The sequence below is a fragment of the Ornithodoros turicata genome, chromosome 6 (assembly GCF_037126465.1).
Source record: "Ornithodoros turicata isolate Travis chromosome 6, ASM3712646v1, whole genome shotgun sequence".
Lineage (NCBI taxonomy): Eukaryota > Metazoa > Arthropoda > Arachnida > Ixodida > Argasidae > Ornithodoros > Ornithodoros turicata.
The window spans coordinates 16380274-16399351 of record NC_088206.1 but is presented as its reverse complement, the minus strand read 5'-3'; the positions used below and the strand labels follow the sequence as shown (position 1 = coordinate 16399351).

At 45.2% G+C, this 19078-nt stretch overlaps 2 protein-coding genes and 1 non-coding gene across 3 annotated transcripts; all 3 read left to right on the top strand.

The window, feature by feature from the left end:
* The first annotated feature begins 1591 nt into the window (after positions 1-1591).
* LOC135399262 (acidic mammalian chitinase-like) lies at positions 1592-5278 on the top strand. Its single transcript, XM_064631095.1, has 6 exons — positions 1592-2035; positions 2088-2334; positions 2452-2733; positions 3432-3854; positions 4011-4279; positions 4724-5278. The coding sequence occupies exons 2-6, from the start codon at positions 2125-2127 to the stop codon at positions 5205-5207; spliced, it is 1668 nt and encodes a 555-aa protein (XP_064487165.1). The 5' UTR covers positions 1592-2035; positions 2088-2124; the 3' UTR covers positions 5208-5278.
* Positions 5279-8694: 3416 nt separating this feature from the next.
* Positions 8695-8767, top strand: Trnaf-gaa (transfer RNA phenylalanine (anticodon GAA)). Its single transcript has one exon. It is a non-coding gene; the product is annotated as a tRNA-Phe (tRNA).
* A 1432-nt stretch (positions 8768-10199) lies between these two features.
* On the top strand, positions 10200-17505 carry LOC135399264 (N-fatty-acyl-amino acid synthase/hydrolase PM20D1-like). The gene is made up of 10 exons (XM_064631097.1): positions 10200-10571; positions 11171-11403; positions 11467-11687; positions 12531-12650; positions 12728-12803; positions 12880-12941; positions 14239-14317; positions 15000-15071; positions 15141-15306; positions 16430-17505. Exons 1-10 carry the CDS (start codon positions 10280-10282, stop codon positions 16663-16665), a joined length of 1557 nt encoding a protein of 518 aa, XP_064487167.1. The 5' UTR covers positions 10200-10279; the 3' UTR covers positions 16666-17505.
* The last annotated feature ends 1573 nt before the right edge of the window (positions 17506-19078 follow it).

Genomic DNA, 19078 nt, shown 5'->3' with positions numbered 1-19078 from the left:
GGCGACGTCCCACTGGTCCAGCTTCCCGACGGTCCATCCTTGATGCTGAGCGTTTTCGAAGGTTTGAGCACGCGCTGAATGACAGCGTCGTGAGCTTCGGTTATATCTGACACAACATGCCTTGAAGACACGGAACTAAGCACTAATCTAGGTCGCATGTTCCCGATTTCTTCAGCAAGTTCCCAGCTAAGGGGGTCGTACTCTGTCGAAGGCTTTGATAATTCGTGGGAGAACTTGACGTCAACATCGCTGCTTAGCGCCCTTCTCTGATATTCTTCGGGGTGCTCCGGTGTGTACGAACGAACCTCGGAATTCTCCACGTCTTCACTAATGGTGAACCTCGAGATTGATCGTGGTCCAGGAGTTAACTCTCCCAGCTTCACTCTATCGTACTTCTTGCTTTGACGTAGATGCTCGGATCTCGAAGTACGGGTTGTATACGATGTGCCTGTGCCGTAGCTTGAACGTCCATCATTATTGAGGTGCGGTTGTGGGCTGTCTCGCACTGCGCTATACTCGATTCCGTATTCTTGTTCCGATACAGTTCCGTTCGCGCAGTTACGTCGCTTTACACTGCCCTGGTATCTTTTGGAGAAGCTATATGGTGTTGGTGCTACGTTGCATACAGATTGTCCTTGCGGAGTTTCTGAAATCGAGCCGCCCCTAAAGCAGGACCGAGTGGGAAATTGACAGTCCAGGGAGTCCATGATGTATATGTCCGCATAATCTTCGGTGGGGTCTATAGCTTGAAGCGATGTTGAATGAACTCTGTTGTCTGTTTCACTTCGGCCACTTTTTGAATTTGGGTTGGCGGTGCGAAGTAGTCTTGGCGGCTTAGGTTTCACCGAAGGAGCATGGCCAGTGGTTCGGCTTAACGCATTGTCGCGGTGTTGGGGGAGTGGCCTCTGGTTCCCATCGTTCGATGCTGCGGTGTTGCTTGACTTATGGATATCCATGGTTAGGAAGCACCGAAATCTCTGCAAGAGAACGCCGAAACGACTGCAATTCGAATGGTGATGCGTTCTTCTTCTGCTTCTTCATATACGCTTCTTCTTCTTCATCCTCACAAAAGACCATACATGGGAGCTTCCTCTTGTACCGCTTTTGTTGCAAGTAGAGGACTGGACACGTAAGTGTTGTTTACGTGGAGACGGGGAAAAAGATGAAAGAAGAAATTCCCCATCCCCCTTCCGTCTCATCAGTGTCTTATTTGAAACTCACTGCCCTAGACCATAGAGTACAGCCACTGTGTGGCGAAAGGTTTAAGTGGCATAACCAAGGTGCACGTTATATAGCTACATTAAGCTACTAATCAAACTGTCTCACAGTGGCCTATGCTAAAGTGTTACCCATGTACACATCTTGAGGTCACAAAAGGGTGTCTCTCCACTTAATACCTCTGGCCACTCGTCGCCTCGCTTTCCCCCTTATGCAGCGGCGAGTGTCGTTCAACTTCCACCCGTTCACAACGGCGTTCACTTACGATGTCGCCATCGGTGACATTCATGGTGGCACCGCACTGTCATAGATGACAGTTCTAATCCTAGGCTGGATGATGTACAAAAAATGCAGCTCATGAAACAGGGTGATCACATTATCCCCCGCCGACTGCAGCAATGCCACACCATTGGTGGACCATGGTTTATCGCTGTAATACTAGAGAATTACTTCTGATAATACGGCTACTGATGCTGTACGCACTATACAGTGTTGCAGAATGAAGGAGAACATCACCTACTAGGAGGCACCGCCAGTACCTGTGAGGAAGAAGTAGTGGCCACTGTGCTTAGTGGTGGAAGAAGAAGAAGTAGTGGTGGTGGTGGTGGTGGTGGTGCTGAAAGGGCTCGCCGTAGTAGTAGAAGTAGTAGTAGTAGTAGTAGCAGTGTTCCGTGGCCAACTGCCAATTGCTGTGTGGAGTGTGGCCACTGTGCTTAGTGGTGGAAGAAGTAGAAGAAGAATTGCCAGTGTGCTCCACTTTTGACGAAGAAGTACAAACCACTCGTACAAGGTCACGCACTGAAGCAGAAGGAGTCAGGTATATTTTCTTTCATATACACTGTTGGAACACAAATCGTAAGACGGTGTAGGAGTCTCCAATTCCAACGACATCCTCCCTGATGTGCAATGACGGCCCCAAAAACTCCGTACATCACCAGGCCAGACACACCTGGAGTGTCCCAGGCCGCAGGGCGTACACAGGTTCGGCACTGCGCCCATCACAGACAGGAAAACCAGGTTTCATACCCTTCCCTTACGAAGATTTTAGAAACTTCCGATTACACAGAAGAGACCGAAGAGACAGCGCATACCAATGAGGAACTGGTCTTCAAGAAGGTGAGTTTGATATAATGGTCCAGTGGGTCCGACATAAATGCCGAACAAATCAGTACCGGGATAGGGCCCGTTTGATACGATACTAAAAATAAAAAGCTGGTTTGCTTGCGTCTGCAGTTTGCGAAAGAAGACCCCGAAGCAGCGAAACCATTACAAACGTTATTCCTGGAATTTGCGAAAGACCTTCCACCCCAGGTGCCACCACCGGCTGCATCCGTCGCCGCCTTGCCTCGAGGACCAGTCAGGAAGTTCAACCAAGAGCACGTGACGAAGAAATGTGCCCTAACTGTCCTATTCACGACATCAATCGCTGCTTTCGTATTGCTGGCTGCTTTTATGTCGATCAGCTTGGCGCCCGACAACTATACGACAGCTCTCGAAGGCGACGAAGAAAGCAAAGTGAGAGATACTGTAGTTACTGGACACTACAGAATTACTGGATGTGCCAAGGTCCGTTACTCTATAGAGGCTGCTAGAGCCCCTTGATACGCCAGACCAGAATTGATAGTATACCAGTGGCTTTTATTGCCGCCAGGGATTTTCTCAACATCCTCCACACTCCGTTCCGCTACCAGGAAAATTGTGCGCCACCCCCCCCAACCTTCTGATAAGAGTATACAGTTTGTATGAATACACATCAGCTGATACGAGCGACACACACCCCTACGGCGTTCCAACACCCTCCTTAGATGAAGATCCTGGGCAGAGTCTTACGTAGTGACATTCGCTTGTCCTGGATGATAGAGGTCATGGAATGTACGGAGAACTAGCTTTCCCAGCAACTTCTCACATATTCGTAACACCGTCACATACATATCACAACCCCCCCTCCTCCCTTCCCTCAAATATATGCCAGAAAGGCCAAAATACCCCCAAAAAAGCCAGCTCATAGGGTGTCACATTCGTCATGGGAACTCCAAACACCCTCCCAGGAAGAAAGTCCTGCGTATAGACTTTCTTTCCCATTGTCTTTTACTTGCTTGGTGCTGAAGACTTCAAATAGGTGATTCTTCTAGGGGTAAATATACTGGTTCACTGTATTTTTTTTTTTTTTTTTTGCGACGTGACCTTCTTTTTTGCTTGCTCCACGTCTACAGTTCAGTCTCTTTCGTGGACTTGGTTTCCTGGACGTGGTTGAGCCGATGTTGACGCCTTCAGCCGTGACAGAGGACCAGGCAACCGCCAACGACACCATCACCAGGAGGGCACCTGTAGATTACAAGGTTGTCTGCGTGTACCAGACCAGGAGTCGCCACACCGTTGCCATGGGCAGAGAGTACAATATTCAGATATTTCCATTTCAATACTGCGATCTCGCTGTCTTCTGTTGCGTAACTCTGAGCGCAACGTACCAACTGATACCTCGCAAAGCAGACGACAGCACGTTCTACGCATTCCATTCGCTGGCCACGCAGAATCCAGCCGTGAGGACAAGTGTCATAATCGGTGGTCTTCCGAAAGACGATGCGTTATTACTGGATGTCATCACAAAGGCGGACGCCGGGGCCGCATTTGTTAGGGTACGTATCGTGACGTCGTTTTGAATAACGTATTCTAGAAACGACTGAGATCTTATTCGATAATATTTTCCGGCGCTCTTTCCACGGGACCTTTATGCACTGTTGACCAAAGCACGAGACATGCCCGTGTATACACTTACGCCTTTGTGCTTGCAGAACGTCAAGTCATGGACCCACACGTACGAGTTCCACGGAGTACATATCTACTGGCCCTCGTTGCCTGAAAGTACCATGACGGACAAAATTACTTCGAAATTCAACGCCTTAAACGCGCATCTGTCAGCGTCTGACATCAACCTGGGTGTTGTGATGGAGCAACCTACTGGTACTCCTGCTTTCGACCTCAAGCAACTGCCACCTAATACTACAGTGTTGCTTCTGCCCCCGACATACAAAGCGGACATGTTCGGGACAAAGCCATTCACGTGAGTTCAGTTATTCTTTGCTCTGCAGGTTCAAATGAGTGAGCACTATATTCAGTATAGCGGTTACTCAAGAAGTTGTCGGAAGATCTTTCAAGACTGGATTATGCACCTGACTAAGTGTGTCGCTGGGGTGGGCTGCAATAGCAGTTGGATTCCGTATGTAGGAGTGGGCGGAGAGTGACTGTAGCCAAGTCGAAAACCACCTGTTGCTGTTCTTGATGCATCTAACAACGGACCTGTATTTCGAAAAGTAGATAATCCAACAACGCGAACGGAAGCCAATGACATTTCGGACGGACCCTTATGTGACAAGTAAGGCAGCGGGGAAGTTGTACGGGCTTTTGCATTTAGCGCTTGCCAACTGCTTTTCACACTCTTTACACTATATCTATAAGTAAAAGTGTAGCTTTCGTGAATGCTGAATGAGCTCCTGTTATTTTCCAGATATTACGCTGGCCGCACTATATCACGTCTGCAGAAGTTTGCCCTGGACACACCAGAGGACATCAGGCGTCACCTGTGTGTCATGCTACCGGCTGAAGCTCTCGCGTTCCGATTGGTTGAAACGAAAGCACAGCACACTTCCCGCGAATCAGCTGCCGGACCAGGTCCAGCGGGACCATTCACGCGCCAGAAGGGACACTGGTCCTATTACGAAGCTTGCCTCAGGATTACGAACTGCACACGTAGCCGGGGCTACTCCTACGCTACGTCAGCTGCTTGTGGCGCCACCTGGATCAATTACGTGACGCCGCGAACCGTCAAAGAATTCATCTGCCATTTCTCGTTTCGCGCTAGGATTGGCTGTTATGGGATTTGGGATTCCGATTGGGATGACTATCCAGCCGTCTGTGGTCAAAAGGAGTTTCCACTATTGAGGGCTGTCTTTGAGGGACCGTCTCATAACTGTGACGCAAATACGTTCTGATGAATCGCCCGATAATACTCACAGATAACAATACTCAACCTTGCTCAATTATAAAAGGTTATTGCACCGTTTAGATGTCAACTTTACTGAGAAAGTGGCTCTATATGGGTTCTGCGGACATTCTACCTATATTCTTACAGGTCTGTGCCCTTAACACGCTCAAATTAATTTGGTGCTATGATCGCAAAGGCACGTTGGAAAGTTTGAATGACGAGAAAAAGGTTAGAAAATGGGTTATTGTGATGGCGGTGGTTCCCCTACATGCTGCATATCAAAGCAATATTCTGCATTCAACTTGTTTATGACACCAGCACCTAAAGGAATGCAAATTAGTCATATATGTAAGTCACTAAAAAAAATCATGGTCGATCCATTGGTGGACCCGACGGAAATGCGTTAGAATTAAAGCTCGAAAAACATTTTGGAACTCCTCTTCACCACGCTACACAACCTTCACGCGATCCTACACAAGACAACATCCGCAGCCGAACGAGCCTTGCGGGCTTCCTCCGATTCAGTTTGGAGGCGCTGTCTCGCAGCCTTTGCCTTCTTTCTCCGCTTCTCTGCACAGCTTTCATAACCCGTGGAGCGGCCAGCACCTGGCACGTCTGAACCTATCGACCACCACAGCTGCACTGTCGGCCAATGTTGCCACACGTAAAAAATATATGTATATCTGTATATTCGAGTCCGAAAAATCTGCAGATCGAGCTAAAAATCTTAGTGGAAGAGCAAGGGCTTATTTCGTTCCACTGCTGGAGACCACAGCCGGAGTTTATTGCTGCACTGGCATTACGCGTTGGAACTTGCGGTTTCGGTTTGCGATGTCACCTACTTAGGTCCGCTACAATCACAAAAAAAAAAAAGTGTCACTGCACGTAGATTTTAATACTTTGACGTGTGTATTCACATCAGCTGTGGCACTCCAATCGCTCGTAGTAGGAACATTTTCTCTCTCTCGTTCCACCATCACAGTGGTGAGCGGGGATCGCAATGGACCACAAAAAAGCAATAAAGTTCGATATATTATTTCCACAAACATAATGAAAGCATACATGTGTGACGCGTATTATAAACGTTGTGGTTTCACTTCAAAGCCAGTCAAGTCTGTGAGGCAAACTGGTAAAGCACACACAAACACTCAAGAAAACTGATTTAAAGTTGAGGCTCGCCAGTGGTTCAGTCGTTGTAGATGTTCTTCTCCGGCGAGCCCCGCCAGTTTCGTGATCGACGGACCAAAACCTTGGCCTCCGCAGCGCGCCTCCTCTTCCCAACGTACTCTCCTCCTCTCCCATCAGAACGCCCCTCTCCACTTCCATGGCTACAGACGTACATGCCACGCCGCGATTCTTTCGTTGCGAGGACTCTAATGTTAACGCATTAAAAGTAACGAATTAGCCTGCAAAAATACTAATGAACTAGGTACTCTTTTTGAAATGGAACAAGTTACAGCCATTGTTACATGAAAAAGAAAAAGTGAAGTAAATGTCAAATCTCTCAAAACACTTGTTTTTGAGAGTTTGGTATAACATTGCATAATGTTATTGGAATATCGTTGTTAGCATAATGAGGCATCATGGCATAATATTGGCATCTGAATATCTGAGTATATTGCGCTTGTACAGTCCTACACTCTAAAAAGTGAAAACTGAACTTCACCACATAGCACGTTCTGCGCTAAGCATTGCCACGAATGATAGGTTTGTCGCTTCTGATTCGAGGAGAGAGGGGGGCGTGCGCCTTTTTCTGTCAATTTGGATACATGCTAATTGACACAGAAAGGAAGAGATAAGCCTATCGGTCCTGACAATGGCTGCAGTCTTAAAATGAGCTTCACCACACGGCATGCTCCTAACCAGCCATCATCTTGTATGATATCGTTATCTGCTCTAATTTGTTGAAAACGGGAGACGTACGCCTCCCGTTTTTCACAAATCTGGGCAGATAACGATATCATACGATATGATGGTTGGCTAGGAGCGTGCTATGTGGTGAAGTTCAGTTTTTAGAGTTTAGCCTTTTATTCCGTGATAGCGCGGCGAAGCAAGTGTGGCTATGAGAGGCGTACAGATGCGGACAGATGGAGAGAAGACAGTAGGAAGGAGTTGGGGACAGGGGGGACTTCTTGGCATAGTTCTACCGTGTTGTAAATAGAGGATTTGCATGGACACTAACGGCACGGTATAAGAGTTCGTCTGTGGCCGTCCTGACTGCGTGTAAGGTTCCCAGTGGTCAGGAAAACCGGTGCGGGATTTGCTGCCTCTTGAACCCGACCAGCTCGCGTGGCTAATTGGTTAGCGTGCTGGGCATGTCACGTCCAGACTGGGAGGTACTCGATCCGGTTCGAATTCCGGTGCCGGCCGTGCTGGTCTGGGGTTTTTCCTGGGTTTTCCTCAGACACTTTCAGACATATGTCGGCACAGTTCCCTTAGAAGTCGGCTCAGGACGCACATTCCCCCAGGGCGTCAGTTGACGTCGCCCACCTCTGGAGGCCGATAACGGCGAGCCGCTTCCAGCACCAACACCACCTCTTGAAGCCGGCTTCACCAAAAGAAAGAAGGAGAAAAAGAAGAAGCACTGGTCATAAATACAAGGTGTCCCAGAAAACGTATCATTGAGTTATAATTAAAAAAATTACACCACCTAGAGTCATGCGGTCAACGCGACGTTTGTTCTTACTAGGTTTTGGCCACCTCCTGATGTGAATGTTGTGTAACGTAAGGTCACTTTTTTACCCCACCAATGTGAAGAGCGTGTCTAATTTACTCAAATTAATGATAATTGACAGGTGACAGTGTTGTTAAAGAGCTATCCCGTCGAAAAATATAGCCGAACATCAACCTCTACGGAGCTCGCACAGGATAGCGCGCGACGAATTTTTCAGCGTAATCGTAGTCAGTCCGACGAAAGGAGCCTTTCGCTGGGGGATAATGCTTTCCCTCTCCCAATTTCAGGAACTGTTACTCTTTCTACTATCACTCTGTGGGCTGGGTTTGGAACCTCCTTTCGTCGGACTGAGAGCGATTGCGCTCAAAAAGTCATAGCGCGTTATGGTGCGGTGCTCCGAAAAGCATGCTGTTCGGCTATTTTTTCTTTTTTCCGATGGGATATCTCGTGAATATCACTGTCAATTAACATGAATGTCAGTGAATTCGGCACACTCTTCATATTGGTGGGTTAAAAAAGTGACCTTTACTTGGCAAATTTCCGAGTTCAGTTCGCAAATATTTACATAATTAAACAGAAACCTAATAAGAACAAATGCCGTTGACCGCATGATCCTAGGTGGCGTAGTTCTTTTATTATAATTCAATGACACGTTTTCTGGGACACCCTGCATATGTCCGTTTGAAACTAGACAGCAGTGCAACGGCGTATGTAGATGAACTATATTGCATAGTGGAAAAAAAAAAAAGTCATCTGACAGCAGCAGCAGCATTGGCAGCGTCGGCAGTTCAAGTGATACGATAAACTCGCATATCGTCGTGCCGAAATAGCTCAGTTGGGAGAGCGTTAGACTGAAGATCTAAAGGTCCCTGGTTCGATCCCGGGTTTCGGCAGATAATTTTTTTTTCACAATTTTCTTTTTCATACCGTTATTGACACAACGGATTCGCGGTTGTGCTGTGCATAACTCGCCAAACAACCGGCCTGACGAATCAATCGACTACCCAATCTCGCAGTCGCAGTTCCATTGAACTGTTGTAGCATCAACAAAGTTTAATTATTAATTTATTTTAAATTAAACTATATTAATGCTTGTAACTGTTCCATTTATTTTTCATGGATACTCCTTCCTGGAGCTGAAATCGTTTTTATTTTTCATTTGTTCACTTCGCTGTTCAGTCGAATATTACCAGGGCCGCGGTGCTAGGGGTGTGCGGGGCCTGAGGCAAAGGCACATCGCCGGGCCTGTTTCACACCACAGTAATGAAAAGATAAGAAATTATAAGATTTTCGCAGTGGGAGATTTTCGCAGTACGGGAAATGGCAGCAGGAGAGAAGGGTGCGAAATCCTCAGTATAGCTTGCAGGGTTTGCGGATTTTTCTTAGAAGTGGGACTTTTTCTCATCACATGACGGAATGGCACATAACACATTCTTCTCGCATTTCTGTTTTAGTCGAAGATCGCACGTGCGATTAAGTGCATACTAGATATTAAAAAAAAATGTAATCCCTGGTTGAGGGCTTCGTGAGCGCGGGGCCTAAGGCGGCCGCGCCTTACTCGACCCCCCCTATCGCCGGCCCTGAATACGTATTACTGAAAACAATTTCATTGTAGAACGACACTGCATTTGCAACATGCACTTCATTGACAAACATTCACCTTGTTACAATGGATGGAGAGTTCTGTGGCTGTTCTAACATTTTCGTCGGATGTGCACCATTTCTATTGCTGTCGGCAGCCAAATATTTAAGCGGCCAATAAACTAGGTGAGGTATCGCGAATATCACCGCAACTGTCTTCCAGTTGATTCTGCGCTTCATCATCTTCGAAGATCAAACGCACTGCAACAAGCAAGAGTGTAGTGCTGTCGTTTGCAGTTCAGACGCAGGGGTCTAATGAATGAATGGCGAAATCTTCCTTAACTACCAAACTTCGTCACCGCTGTCTTTCCTCTGCAACTCCTCGGATTGGAAGCAGACGTTTCGCCGTGTTGAACGCAGACCTTGATGTCGCAGGGAGATCAAGTAACCGATTATCAACTTTACATGCTTTTTAACAAGCGAATGAGAATTATCGTCTGCATGCAACAAATGCAACCTCAGCAGCCATGGACGTGCTTGGATGAACTAGGATTGCCTTGGATACTTCCGATACTTCACTGTGGATACCGATAACGTTTGCACTTGATTTTACTTGCTTCAAAACCCGAAGAAACTCAACCGAGCTGGGCGAAACATCGAACAACATGTTTGTCCTCACCTGGAATACCTAGCGTGAACATTTACATTACAGCTTTCACAACAGCCGTAGCCGTAGCCGTCCGCACCTGCACCCTGCACGACCCTGCACCTGCACACCAGAGAGCACTACCTCTGCAGAGTGCAGACCTTTTTCGAATGGCGCGATGATCCCGGTTCGAACTATACGGTTTTTTAGGCTTTTGCTGTGGCGACTACCAAGCCTGATCTTCTGCTTTTTGGTTGGACTACTCTGTGTTGCTGTGATACGGGCACTTCTCGCGCCTAAACCGGTACCGCCTCCGCTATGCAAGGAAACAGACGAGGACTTCATAAGCGAGTCGGCAAGAAACCTATCAACGCGGCTTGCTCGTGCGTTGAGAATACGCACGATAACGAGAGGTCAAAGTGATTACGACACGGAACCATTGATCGAGTTCCACAGCTTCATCAAACAGTGTGAGCCTCCTACTGTCACGGGAGTTAAATGATGACAACGGCATATAAGCTTAGAGGAAAGAGGAAAGCGCATGCCTCCCTGCCTGTATCGGCCGCGTTTTGCGGCGAGAGAATTCTCATTTGTGCATTGTAGACGAATCGTATGCATTCCGAGTACATTACGTGCAAAGAGACAGTCTCTTCCTTGAAACAACTGATGTTTTTGTTCATACTGGGGAACAGTGATTTATACAGACCCCCATCCCCCGAATGTTTGGCAGCTCCCCCTAACTTTTTTAGCTGTGCACCCCCTACAGGGAGGGTGGGCCTGCTATAAGAAAGTCAGTAATGATACGCTCAGCTGTTATGATGTAACTGCTGCCCCCCTACCCTCAATTTTTGCCCATGCTGCGGATTCTGGATAAACCACTGCAGGGGTTGATTTACTTGATCAAAAACGTCAGTATGAAACTACAAAAGCAGTGCTTGCTATCGCACACAAATATTGTACTGTGCACACAAGAACATTGCATATATGCAGCGTAACGAATAACATTTTGATTACGAATTCATGAAAAATTGCAACTCCAAAACATAACGCTGAACCGCTGTTTCTTCAGCGTTCCCACATGTCTACTCCTCCCCGCTGGTCACTGCTGAGACTGTGTCGAACCACAGCTTCCTCTTCACGGTTCGGGGCTCTAACCCGTCGCTCTTGCCCTACATGCTGTGTGCCCACTTCGATGTTGTACCCGTTGTGGAAAAAAAGTGGCGCCATCCTCCTTTTGACGGTAAAATCGTCGATGGCGAGATATGGGGCCGTGGTGCCATTGATGCCAAGCAAATTCTCATGGTCAGTTCACATGCGCGGTGTTGTGTTTGCAAAGATGACTAACTGGTTAATCTCGAACCGTAGGGCATAATGGAGGCATTAGAATTCTTGTTGGAGAGGGGGCACCAGCCAAAACGCACCTTCTACTTGGCCTTTGGTCACGATGAGGAAGGCAGTGGTGTTGATGGCGCTTATCACATTGGAAAATTGCTACAGGCTCGTGGCTTGCGCTTCGAGTACATTCTCGATGAAGGAGTGATGATTCTGAATGATACCTTTCCTGGCGTGGCAGCACCAGTTGCCATGTGAGTTATATCACGCGTATTATTACTTGCTTTGAGGTGCACTTTTGATGTAGAATTCACATCATTCCGATTGTTGCGTGATTGACACTTGATAAAATTTCATGCAATGTTTTGATGTCGTGGTAAACTAATGACATTCATTTCTAGTTAATAATGAAATATTTATTAACTAGCGAAATATACTCAATTGATGCCAGAAACTTTGCGGATCTCTCCATGCACTCTTAAAAATGAGTTTCACCACATAGCACGCTCCTAGCCAACCCTCATCCCGAATGTCAACGTTCTCGCCCCTGATTTGTTGAAAACGGGAGGCAGAGCCTATTGGTACAATGCATACGGTACGTGCATAATGGTACAAACAGCAGGCAAATGGTGCAGGATCAGTCTGCTGTTTTCAACAAATCAAGGGGGGGGGGGGGGGGGGGCGAGAACGTTGTCAGTTGGGATGATGGTTGGCTAGGAGCGTGCTATGTGGTGAAACTCATTTTTAAGAATGTGGGAGAGAGCCCTCCCAAAATTTTGCCCCTGTATGCTTTAAGAACAGCTAGTTTTAGCTCGGTGAAAACACAGCATAGCACTTGACATATAAGAGAGGACACACTTTTGGCGAGAATATAGCAATTCTAAAATTCTAATTCTAACACATTTATTGTTTAACAATAAATTGTTATGATGTAACTGCCCCCCACCCCCCTGCCCCCAATTTTTTGCAACACCCTCCCATGCTTGTTAGCCATGCTGTGGCATGTTATGACAGCAGGAGTCGTAACATTTACTGTTCTTTTCTTATTTTTTTAAAAATTGGACTGCTTTTTTTCTTCACCATTTCTTTGCTACCAGGGTCGGGGTGACAGAGAAAGGATACCTGACGTTCAAGATCACTGCCTACGGTACAAGCATTCACACGTCCGTACCACCTAGGGAAACCACAATCATCACATTGTCTAAAGCAGTAGCCAGGTATGTGTTGACCTTGCCTTCCTTTTTTAACCAAAACTGGCCTCTTCAAAGACAATGAAGAACACCGTCGTTCTCAGATTTCATTCTCAGGCACACCCCAGTCTCTTTGGAAAAGGAATCGAAGTTCAGCAACTTGAAGTCGTTGGAACCTACGTGAGCATCACAACTGTCACAGTTCGTTTGCCGGGGACTACAGTATGTTAACTGTGGGTAACTACTTGTCTTACAGGCTCCATTCTGGATTAAGGTTGTTCTCTTGAACCAATGGCTATTCGGACCTATTATATCCTGGTTCGTTAATTTTTGAATTTCATACCTACAGCAAGCTACACAAGAAATTGTACAACCTCACAAATTTAACTCATAATAATAATAATAAACTGTGGTTTGGAGTTTCGTAGCGAACAGATTTATGCACCGATAGAAGACTATCTTGAATTGAAATTTCTTCACGAATGAAAGTGACTGGGCACCATGAGCTTACTTCTCATCACAGCCTTTGCTGGTGCTAGCTGTGCCTTGCATTTTGCGAGTACCTTGTGGAAACTGGAGGTACCCGAAATTTCCCATTAAGAATAAACTGCTTAAAAATAAAACATCTAAGAATAAACTGCTTCAAAAATGCACAGTTAAAAATAAATCTGGAAGAATAAAGCGGTTAAAATATCCAGTTAAATGTCACCTGTTAAGAATCCACCATTAAAAATAAACTGTTTCAAAACTGTTCCCCCCCCCCATCATCCAGCACGGAGGTGGATAGAGTGTATTCTGCGTTGGGTTAGATCAGTTTATGTTATGTTAGTTTAGTTTATTTTCCGTTAGTTTAGGCTAGCTTGGCCTTGTGAGGTTAGTTCTTGCTAGGTTCTTGTGTTGGTAGGTTCCCTTGCTTGCAGTTTCCCATACTCTGGGGGTGTGGGCATAAGACTGAGAGCCTGTTTCACCTGACTTTAAAGATATATTTTTAAGTACAGGTTTTTCATGATTTAGTATGAACGGTGGATAGTTACGCAGTTCATTTTTAACGTGGGTTTACTTAAGCATATATTCTGGGCAGTTTATTTTTAACGGTGGATACTTACGCGTTTATTTTTAATGGTTCCAAATAGGCTACACCCGTGGAAATCACTACACAGAAGTCAATGGCATAGCCAGAAAAATATTTTGGGAGGGTTTCTATGGGGACTCTACATGGGGGAGGAGGACTTCCTCCTTTTTTCCCTCTCCCAAATACACTATCAAAGGTACGATTTTGTGTGTGTGCGTGGGGGGGGGGGGTAGCGCATTAGGTTTGTCATGGGCAGTGATATGTAGACCTGGCATGCTCCTTCCCTCTCTCAAGTCTTGTTTCCACTCGTTTCGAGCCAGGTGTCTTGCACATGTTGGATTTCACGTACTTGCCTTGAAAGAGTCACAGTCTATTCAAATTCAGTTACAACTATTAAAATTCTATCACTATTATCGCTTATTACTATTCAAATTTTATTACTATTATTAATTACTACTATTCAAATTTGGTTACTATTACTAAATATTACTTGTATTCAAATTCCATTCCAACTGTTCAAATTACGGATTCTTTATCTTCCAGGGTGATGAGCAGGAATCCGATTATGGACAGCCTCATTCGGACCGTATCTGCACCAACCATCATTAGTGGAGGAATTAAGGTTTGTACTTTGTTCCCACACTATCCAGTGTCTATTAGCTTTTCTTTTAATGGACAATGTTGGTGAAATTTTTTAATAAAGAGGTAGTAAGTGACAGTCACGGAGCGGTGATCGTAGACCTGCCCCGGCTCGACTGGTTTGAATCCACAGTTTAAATAGATGTTAACCATACTAATTCTGTATGCAAAATGCTGACTTCGGTCCAGATACTTGCATACTTTTTCGTGCACGCAACAAAACCGCAAGTTTGGGGAACGTTCTGCGAGGGTGATGTAATCCCCGGAAAAAGTTTTTGCACATGAGGAATGACGCCGAACACAACATAAGGAGCCCTCTTGCTAGCACGTGATTTTTTTCAACGTTCAGTATGATGATATTATTTATCGTGTATCGCTTGGTATGGAAATGGATCCAATACTGGGAGGGGGCGTGATGGCGAAGAGTTCCTGCAGCGGGTGACGCATATCCTAGTGACGCCCTCTTTCAGATCCTTCTTACAATGTTGAATTGCACCGCGATAAACGAAATAAAGTCTAGAGAAAATATTTCATAGGTCCTCCTCGTAGACCCCTTGATCCTCCTGATTGGCTTATATACTGCTGATAGCAGGAAGTTTCATTTTGCTGCTCCTGGTAGGCTCTGGATATGTTTTGCTCTTTATGTTTTCTGTTTTGTCACGTAGGAGAATGTGTGTCCTGGTGAAGCCTACGCATATGTGAATCAAAGGGTACACCCCTTAAATAGTATAGCAGAGGTAAGCTTTGTGGTCCAGTTCATCGGTGCCATCTACAAGTAATTTCTCTCAATTCATTTATTCTTCCAGGTTATGGCATACAACCACTATCTTGTACGGGATTTGAATGTTACCTTAGAGGTGACCACTGCAACAGAACCACATGTAATATCACCCCACGATGAGGACACCTTTGGCTATCAGATGATAAGAAACAGTGTCCACAGTATTTTTCCGCAAGCTGCTGTTGCCCCAGGTGACATGATCTTGTCATACATTATCATCAAGTTGTGAACCTTCTGTGTCAAGTTTAGAAAATCAACTGGGAGGACTACGGTACTTAAAATAAAAGGGTTTCTCTCTATGTTAATATACAGGGTGTTTCTTATCTACGGGAACTTTTTCCGCATAATGCTATATACATTTTATCAAATTTTAATTGAAATAATTTCCTGAAATGAACTCCAAAGCTTGCCAAGTCAATGTTGCTGTTTCTTTTTTGTTAAAAAAAGGAAAAGTGCATGTTAACTGTACCCCGTTTAATTACAAACTTATGTTCCCAACTACATTGGTAACAACTGGAAAGAAAATTGCAAGACACAGCTAGGGACGGATCCAGTATTTCTCTGAGGAGGGGGTCCGGCCATGGACAGCATACTAGACATGCAATGTAGGGTCAATTAAACGCTAAGTGACCCAGAAATTGAGGAGGGGGTCAGGACATCCGGACCCCCCCCCCCCCCCTCGAGATCCGCCCTTGGACACAGCCATTTTGAGACACGCAAGTTGTGGGACACTCTGTTCTCCATCAAATCCATGAAGTGTCTGAACGAAACAGCAGACCACCTCTTGTTGTTTCGCTGTCACTGCTGTTTCACGAAACTATTGCATTCTAAGCTTGCTGTCATTATCAGCAGAAGTATCGAGAAAGAACCCAAAAGGTCATCTCCCTCCATGCATCTCTTCTTGACGAGGAACTCAGGGCAGCCAAACACTTCGCACATTTCAAAACGACAGTCTTCACAACTTTTGCAACAAGTAGTAGGAAATGTATTTCGTAACAGAGTACGGTAAATCTGACATAGCCTTTCTGTTTGTGGCGAAAAAGGTAGTGTTGACTTGGCAAATTTTGGAGCTCAGTTCAAGAAATGACATCACAAATTAAAATAGAAATGAAAATTAGTTCCCTACAGATAAATGTTGTTGATTGCATGGTTTTCCATAGCATGCTCTTACAAAAAAAAAAAAAAATTGACATTGTTATTGAAGTACTCTATATGCTGAATCAGTCAGTGTAGTCACCTTCTACACTTGCTGCATGATAAATTGATTTTGTCAGACTCAGACTAACTTAACAAATGTCTGAATTTGCCTTTCAGCATTATGCATTGGGAGCACAGACACCAAGCACTACTTGAACTTATCTCGAGCCATCTACAGGTTTTCACCAACAAATATTACCCCAAAGCAGGCACATCGTTTTCACGGTGATAATGAACGCATCTCTATATGGAACTACGAACGTGTTGTCAACTTCTACAAGCACATAATTCTCAATTCAGATGCTGACGGATTACACCATAGAAAAACAAGTAGAAAATCGGGTGACTTGTAACTAGAGCGAAGCTTTCTTGAGGGCGAAAAATCTGTTTTGTGCTTATGTAGTACAAGAACACTGCTGACAGAATTGTACTATTTGCCGTTCATACTATGTAGGCCAAAATGGACGGATGGAATAAATATTCACAGTTGACAGCAAACAAAATATGTCACAAATATCCCTTAGGTCCGTCAGAGCTGTATAAAAGGGTGTCTGCACTAACTATCCACAGAATTTCATACAGCAGTAGTGTGGTAAGCGGGTTGCTGGTCACAGACACCAGATTGCAAATAGCGGCACACGAAAGGAGGATGACATTGTTCCTTTGTTTCCCCTACTTGTAGGGAAGCATTGCCGCCGCTTCCCATCTTAACGAGCCCCGTGGGGACATGTTGCTCACTTTTATGTATTGTAAATAAACTTGGAGTGTGAGAGTCAAGTCTACAAAGACCACAAGCGTGTTGCTGTGCGTTGCTCCGGCGGCACATGTGCCGAGCCTGATGAATCTGTCTTACGGGGATAAGGCTCCTTTACATTTCTCTGTCACGGGGATAGGTCCCCCTGAAATTCCCTCCAATAAGGAAACTGCATTCCTTGTGTCATATTTGTAGTGCTGAGTATTGTGCAGTGCCACAAAATTTATAACACGAGTTCTATAGTGCGAGTGTGGCTTAGTTTGCTTTCTCCATTAGTTTTCCATTTTCTTGGTCGTGTTGGACATCTCGCATAGTAGGAATTGAGTTGCGTATGTGTGCTAGAATCTTGGTTTTGACATGCATAGGACTGCATCATACGCTTGTTATCGCAGTCCCCATCTGGTGCATTTTCATTGCCAAAATAAAAATATATTTTTGATTTGGTGTTTTTTCTGGATTGAAAGAGAATTCAGGGCGGGAGCCACTATGTAAATTCCTACCTATAGGCCAGAATTTTAGCTACGAACCAGCGTGAATGATACTCTCCCCGTACTCTCGACACAGCGCACCACCTGCGGGCACGTTCAGCGCAGGGGCTGCGTGTGAAGCTGTCGGAATGAAAGTTCACTGTAGGCGCGGTATTGGTTTGTGGCTTCTTCATACGGCAGAATTGTTCTCAATCCCTTAACGAGCTGGACTCTTGCCCCCTCTCTCTCACAAAATTGCTTGGTCCCTGGCCACATCCAGCCCACCAACGCTCTGCCCTCAAAGCTCTCTTGACCTTTCTGGATACCATAGGAGGACTTGGATTATTATTGTGAAGGGGTTCATTATTTAATTCCCTTCATCACCACCAGCAATGGGGTAAAGTATTGCCCCTGGCGATTAAACTTCCCATTCATCATCTCACAATAAAGTTGTTCAATCAACAACATATATATTTATATGGACGGCACTACTCTGTGGTGGATTCTACGAAGAATTAACGCAAGCAAAATGTCCAGTTGGAAGAGATTTGTAATACGAATGAAGGCAAAATCCATTGCATGTACACCAGCGCTTGAAAGGCGTCGGGGGGGGGAGATAAATTATGTGTCCTTTTTCTGTGCTTTCTTCACGCAGGGACAATGCAATTGTGTATCTAGCATTATGCAATAATTACCTGATAGCAGAGATGGGTGTCTTTGTCACAGTTTATTAGTGTGTGCCCTCATTATCTTTTTTTTCCTCTTATAGCTATGCGAGCAAAGGTGCGTGTAATTTTTCACTGGCCTTTTCTTATTTTCTCTACTTTTATGCAGAAGAAAGCGTCCTGGTAAAAGCTGAATAGTATTATATCAGTGGAAGTGGGGTTGTTTGTTTGATTTTGTTGGGTGCACGATATGTGTGATGAAGTAAGCAGTGCTTAATTTTGCAGTTATGGGTTTTTGAGCAGAAGTGCTGGTTTCTGAGCACGGAGTAGAAATTCCTATATTTCTCTGCTCCCTAAGAAAATTTGTACGTCGTTTTCCGAGCAGGAAATAGCAAACCACGTTTAGTTTACGCAAAATAGAAAAATGAAGTTGTGTATGCTCTATGATTTTCTGTCGCAGGCTTAGGCCTTTTCCCCGATGAGCAGTATTTTGTATGCGATGTCGCATGTCTGGACTTGTTCAGTAGTGTCTTTCTTGCTGCAATTTTTACCCTGCGCTAATATCTTGTTGTTGTCTTCTTGTGTTAGCCGATGAGCTTCATAGCGATGTGCGGTAACGCCCAGTAGAAGCGATTTTCCCAGTTCGTTTTGTGTAGACGCTTGGCCTGCGCTTTCTTTACGCAGGGACAACGCAGCCGTGTGTATCGCATTAAGCAATAATTTTCTGATAGCAGAAATGAGTGTCTTTTTCTCAGTCGATTACGGTTTCTTGCAGTTACAGCTATTGGAGCACAAGTGCGTGCAGTGTGTGTGCTTTTTTTCCTGATTTGTGACGTCATCATGGCATGTCTGGACTTGTTTAGCAGTGTCTTTCTTGTTG